Source organism: Lactuca saligna, chromosome 4 (assembly GCF_052625555.1).
Source record: "Lactuca saligna cultivar CGN05327 chromosome 4, ASM5262555v1, whole genome shotgun sequence".
Lineage (NCBI taxonomy): Eukaryota > Viridiplantae > Streptophyta > Magnoliopsida > Asterales > Asteraceae > Lactuca > Lactuca saligna.
In genome coordinates this window covers 109,996,048-110,002,706 of record NC_136420.1, presented here as the reverse complement: position 1 = coordinate 110,002,706, position 6,659 = coordinate 109,996,048, and the positions used below count along the sequence as shown (strand labels likewise).

Below are 6,659 nucleotides of genomic sequence, written 5' to 3'. Positions count from 1 at the left end.
TATGAACAAGTAAGCTTTAGATATTCTTTAAGTGACAGGATATTATGGAAATATCAAAGAAATAAAAACTTGATCTATTTGGGCAGAAATGTCTTGGGTCGAGAATATTTCATTAAGATCACTAAAAAAAATAGAGATTTCAAAGTATATTGGTACGAACCATAAAGGCTTTAATCATCAATTCCTTAGTGAAAATATCTAGAACATTTAATTGTTCACCATCAATTCATAAATGGGATTCAGAATTTTGGGTCTCACTCAAAATCGTGGTGATAACGATTTTAAGATCATAAACATAGACATTGTGTAACCATAAACCTCAGTGGTAATTTCTGAGAGTCTTAAGGGTTACGTTTATGAATATGAAATTGATGGAGAAATTATAGATTGGTTCCGAAGAAGTAAGTGTACCTCTGCTATAAATGAATGACAAAGCAGTCAACTCTTAACTCAATATGAGAAGAATAAGGTAACTCAATGATATATGTGAATGACTAGGTTGATTAGGAAGAAACGATCAGAATGAAAGTTTCATTAAGGCTTCAAACATAAAGTCTTAGAGGCTTGTGACAAAATGCAACAACATGCTTCCAGGGACACTTAGCTAGTACATAATTTCAAAATTATACCTGTCCCATCGTTCTGAATTGAGGTAATAATGAATATTAACCTGAGAAAAGAACGCTAACTTCTTAAAAAGAAGATGTTTTTGGTATTTTGAATTTTAAAAAGAAAATACAATAACAAATAAAATATTTTTGTATTTTTTATTTTCTGAAAATAACGAAAAATATTTTTGAGGTTTTTCATTTTCTGAAAAAGATAAAAATAGAAATAAAGAACGAATATTTTTGACATTTTTGAATTTTCTGAAAAAGATAAAATAGAAATAAAGAAAAATATTTTTAAGATTTTTGAATATTCTGAAATAGATAAAACATCAATAAAGAAAAAATATTTTTACGATTTTTGAATTTTTTGAAAAAGATAAAACACAAATAAAGAAAAATATTTTTGAGATTTTTGAATTTTCTGAAAAAAATATAAAACATAAACAAACCAAGTATTTTTGAGATTTTTTAATTGTCATACAAAGATAAAACACAAACAAAGAAAAATAATTAAGACAGAAGAAATCAGAAACATAAATGAACAGTAACTTTCGAAGAATTCTGATGTTCGTAACCAGTCGAAAGAGACTTAATGTACAAAAGATACAAAACATTCTGAAACACCGTTGAGCAGTAGATTCCGAAGCATTCCGAAGCTCGAAACCAATTAGAATTAGAAAAATGGATTCCAACACGTTCCAAAGCTCGGAACCATTCGGAACGTGAACAACAAATTCTGATTACGAGGATGAATTCGGAACTGAGTCAGCTTCTATCGTTCCTAACCCTTGTAAAATTCGATTGAGTGTGGGTTCAGGTATGGATTTTGTGAAAATGTCGGCTAAATGATATGACGATCTAACGAAATGAACTTCAATATTACCATCCTCGACATTATCCTTTATGAAATGATATATTAGTGCAATGTGCTTTGTCTTTGAGTGTTGCAATAGATTATGGCAGATTCTAATTGCGCTTTCAGAATCGCAAATTAGAGGGATTCTCTTCATATTAATTCAATAATTCCCAAGGTGGTTCTGAATCCACAGTACTTGCGATGTACATGATGCAACAACAATATATTCAGCTTCAACGGTGGATATGCGGACACAAGTTTGCTTCTTAGATTGCCAACTAGCATCCCATGATGCACTTTTCCGATCAAGTCCACATCTGCCTAGATCAGCATCGGAATATGCTTGTAAAAAGAATCTTGAATTTGATGGATACCATATTCCAAGAGAAGTAGTTTGCTTTAGATACCGAAAGATCTTCTTGATTGCCAATATGTGAGGTTCTCTAGGGAAGGGCGGAGCCAAGATTTATGAATAAGGGGGGTTGACAACCTCACATCATAATAATATATTTAAAATATAATGTTATACCTGGATAAAGTAATATGTCTAAAATTTTCAAAGAAAAAATCACAAAGAATTAAAAACTTGTCTCTATTAAGCACAATCTTCCAAAGTTTTCGACTAAATATAAGCATCGACTCATATTCATCCATTAACCTGCAACTATTCAAATAATTAGTTAGAACACATATACATATGGTTCGCTTTAGAAAGCTAGAATATATATATATATATATATATATATATATATATATATATATATATATATATATATATATATATATATATATATAAACATAAGAAATAGTACCTTATGCACTTTAAGTTGTGCTCGTCTTTGTTTCATAGAATACAAATCATCTATAATCTCATCTGTAGGAAATGTATCAGCAATCTCTCTCTCAATGTTAACAAGCAAACAACTTTTAAGAAAATCATCATTTATGGTATTTCGAAGTCGTGTTTTCAGAAGTTTCATTGTCGAAAATGCTATTTCAGATGTCACGGTAGAAATAGGGAGAGTCAATATAAGACGAATCAATCTATCAAGCAACTGATAAGTACCTGACTTTCCTGTTTCATGTAGGCCTCTACACAACTCAGAAATTCTAGAAGAATTTTTCAGTTGTGGATGATTTTGCACATCTAGTTCATAATGTTGTAACTCAAGTTTCAACAAATTCCTTTCATGATATGTAAAGTCTAGAGGATATTATGATGTTGCGAATTTACATATATCCACAACATTTAAGGATTTTCTTGGATCTAACATAACACTGAGACGAAGAAGCTCTGTTGCAGACTCATTAAATCTGGAGTTCAACTCTTTCAACTGACTATCAATAGCAACAATAAATAGTTCAACCCGGTAGTGATGCTCTATGGTTACATTGCCTTTGTCACGATGTTGGCGAACTACATATCTATATGTTTCATTCATGTCAGGGACAGGAATGCTATTTTTCTCACAAAAACAAACCACCTAATCCACAAGAGATTGCCAACCTTCATCTCTCAACTTTTGAATCAATATTTTTGTTGTAGAAACCAAGGCCATAGCATTAACAATATCTATAGATTTTTGTTGTAAAGTTTGGCAAAGCTTGTCAGTTATCCCTATTATTTCATTCATCATATGCATAACAATGACAAAATCGAATGATAATGCATGTGTAAGTGCATATGCCGCATCACCTCTTTGAGAAGATGTAGAACCTTCTATAGCAATTTCATTCAATACTACATAAGATGGAGCAAACAATCTCATCAAACTGCATATTGATTTGAAATTAGAACTCCACCTAGTATCTCCAGGCCTTTGTAGTGTTCGTATTTGATTTGTGCATGTTCCAATCTCAAGCTCTCCAACCTTGGTTAAATGAGAAATTTTAGCAATTTGAGCATCATGCAATTGATCATTACGTTTGGAAGAAGAAGATATGACATTAACTACAAAGTTTAAAGTCTTAAAGAAGTTATGTACCTTAGACACATCTTTATACGCTGCAACTAGATCTAATTGCAGTTGATGGGCAAAATAATGTATATAATAAGGATAAAGGCATTCCTTTAATAATAAAGCTTGCAACCCATTCCATTCTCCACGCATGTTACTAGCCCCATCATATCCTTAACCTCGAATATCTTGAACACTAAGTTTATGAAAAGATAAATAACATAATATCTCATTTTTCAAGGTCAATGAAGTTGTATCTTTAACATGAATTAAGTCCAAAAATCTTTCTTTAACATGCCTATATTTCTGGACAAATCTCACAACAATAGCCATTTGCTGTTTCTTAGATTCATCTTGAGACTCATTAACTATTAAACAAAACTTTGACATCTCGATTTAATCACAAATTGCTTTTTGTACATTTGTAGCTAAAACATATAGTATTTCTTTTTGGATATCTGGTGATGTGTACTTTGCATTTTGAGGGGCATTTTCTATCACAACATCAACAACAGTCTTGTTATAAGAAGCGAGGAACTTTATCAATTCAAGGAAATTTGTGACAACCGTCAATTTCCAGTCAAGTCAAAGTCAACTAAAGTCAACAAGTCAAACCAGTCGACTCAATTAACCCTTAGGTACAAGGGCTTGCATTAGGTAATTACTATACAACTCGCTATGCTAATGAGAAATCATCAATTGAAAAGTTCGTATATCTAGATTTCATTAACCTAAAACTTCGTTAAGTAATGAACCAAACCGATAAAATAGTGTTGCATACTCATCGGGAGTGTGTAAGATCGTTAAACATGGATTAACGGGGTTTACGGACCTTGCGTTGCGAAGCTGGACACTCACAAATGTCACATACGAAACCTCTCTCAATCGTTTTCACTGTATCTCTCTCTCTCTCTCTCTTTATGCTAAATCTCTCCCAAATCTCTCTAAGTATGTGAAATCTCTCCTAAATCTCTCTAAGTATGTGAAATCTCTCCCAAATCTCTCTAAGTATGAGAAATCTCTCTAAGTATGTGAAATCTCTCCTAAATCTCCCCACGTATGTCAAATCTCTCTAAGTATGAGAAATCTTTCCAAGTATGTGAAATCTCTCTCAAAAATTTCTTAAACTTTTTATAGTCTTTCGGGCCATCCCCACCCTTAACCGAGTCAAAAACGGCTTAAAACGGGGTAAAAACGTGTAAAATAGGCTTAAGGACCTGAAATCCACTCTCTAGGGGCGAACCCTCTTAGAACCAAAGCCATAGGAACCGAATATATGAGGACCGAACTGCAGCATACCCGAAACCAGGAGGACCAAAACCGAAAGGTCCCTTCGGACCGAACCTGCTAAGAGCCGAAACTTCCGAGCCGAACCCGAAGGTCCTCTCGGGCCCGAACCTCGCAACCAGGGGACCAAACCCTTCGGTCCATTTCACCTTCGCCCCATTTCGCTTCCTTCTCCTTTCGGTCTATTTCGCCTTTGGGCCCAGCAGCTTCAGGACCGAACCTCGGCCAGGACCGAGAAGTCTCACAGATTTCACCTTTCTTCTCGGTTTTCAACTAGTTTTGCGTTCTAAGGCCGAATTTAATTATTTTAGCATGGGGTTTTCAACCAAAAACATATTTTTACATATAAAACCACTTATTTCATAATTAATCACGTTTTGGGGCATAATCCTTATCCAAGAAGAGTGGGTGGGATATTATTGGTGGAGTGTTGACTTTGCTTTAGTGTATGACACAAGCAACCACCCCATACCCACTTCATGACCAACCCTTGTACTTCCTCCATACCTAGTCATTTCATTGTAGTTTCCCCATCATTTTCTAGCCACACACTTGGTCAAGGGCAATAAAACCCTCCTATTTGCTCACATTTCTCTCATTCCTCTCACTTTCCTCCAAAGAACAAACTTCATTTTCTCTCACCTTCTCTCTCTAAAATTTCGAGATTGAAGGCTGCTCTCCAAGTTTTTCATCTACTTTTGGTAAGTATTATTACCCTTCATATGATTATTTCACTTCCTTCTATCCAAATCATAGATTACTTATACAAATTCCATCATTTTGGTGTTAGATTCTCAAATCTTCAAGTGATCCATCAAGTGTTCTTGAGTTGAACACTTCATTTCTTCAACAGTTATCCACTAAAATCACATAAGGTGAGTTCATAACCCTATCTTTTCATGTTTTTCTTAAGTTTTAAGGGGGGGGGGGACACAAGTTAAAACACCAAGAACACAACTAAACTCATTTAACAGCCTTCATCAAAAAATTCCACTCCATTCACGGACTGTTTTGGACAACTTAAACATTTTAGTTTTTAAAACTATTTTAGGTACTAGTAGTTCCAGTTCTTAGCTTTAAAATAACTACTTGCACATCTCCACACGATTTTTCTATGATTTAGAAAACTGTCTATCATTTCGAGAAGCAATCCGGACCAGTCTGTGATTATGGACGTTTTCATCTAAGTTGGAGGTCACTAAAAATCGTGAGAAAATTTATGAACAAACTAGACTCATTTACAAACTCTCAACATTTATGGATTTTGATTTGGACCTTTGATGATTTTTCTACAAATTTTCTAAGAACAGTAATAGAAATTGTTAACAATAGAAAAATGCTATCAATTTCATTACACCTTGTAACAGGTTGAGCAAGGTGTATATCTTTATGTGATTATATGTTATTGCATTAAATGACATTTTGTCTTGGTATATAGACATACATCAGTTTATAAATGGATTTTGATACATATATAAAAGATAGCAAATTGTTATAATCAAAGTACGTCCATTTCATTCGAACATTTGAATAAACTATATTAAAGATAGTTTACGTACATTACCACTAATACCCTTGTTTTGATAAACTATAATAGGTATAGTTTATGATGCATTAGATAAAACTCTCATACAAAAATGGTACATTTATTACAAAAAGGGAATTTTCATTACATTACATGTAAATTCGTTAATGAGTTTGTGAGACATTCGCTTCACATTTACCAATAAGTCCTGTACTGTAACCAGAGTCTCCTAGAGGGAGAGCGTGATAGTTGTATATAGATCTATATTGGGTTTGACAAACCCACACCTTAACTGCATGCAAAAATTAGACCGGCAGGTCTGGGTGACAAATGTCATAACATTTCCGACGCCTGAAGAACGTCGTTTTAGGCCAACTAGGTCATAGCATGGTTATAATAATTCATAGAAAGTATTAACAAAC

General features: G+C 33.6%; 2 protein-coding genes across 2 annotated transcripts; both read right to left on the bottom strand.

Annotated features, from left to right (window-relative positions):
- Positions 1-905: 905 nt before the first annotated feature.
- LOC145040023 (uncharacterized) lies at positions 906-2,909 on the bottom strand. The gene is made up of 4 exons (XM_078988019.1): positions 2,702-2,909; positions 2,280-2,614; positions 1,997-2,014; positions 906-923 (listed from the first exon to the last, which is right to left on the bottom strand). The coding sequence occupies exons 1-4, from the start codon at positions 2,907-2,909 to the stop codon at positions 906-908; spliced, it is 579 nt and encodes a 192-aa protein (XP_078844145.1).
- Positions 2,910-2,951: 42 nt separating this feature from the next.
- Positions 2,952-3,578, bottom strand: LOC145040022 (uncharacterized). Its single transcript, XM_078988017.1, has one exon. The coding sequence runs from the start codon at positions 3,576-3,578 to the stop codon at positions 2,952-2,954; it is 627 nt and encodes a 208-aa protein (XP_078844143.1).
- Between the last annotated feature and the right edge of the window lie 3,081 nt (positions 3,579-6,659).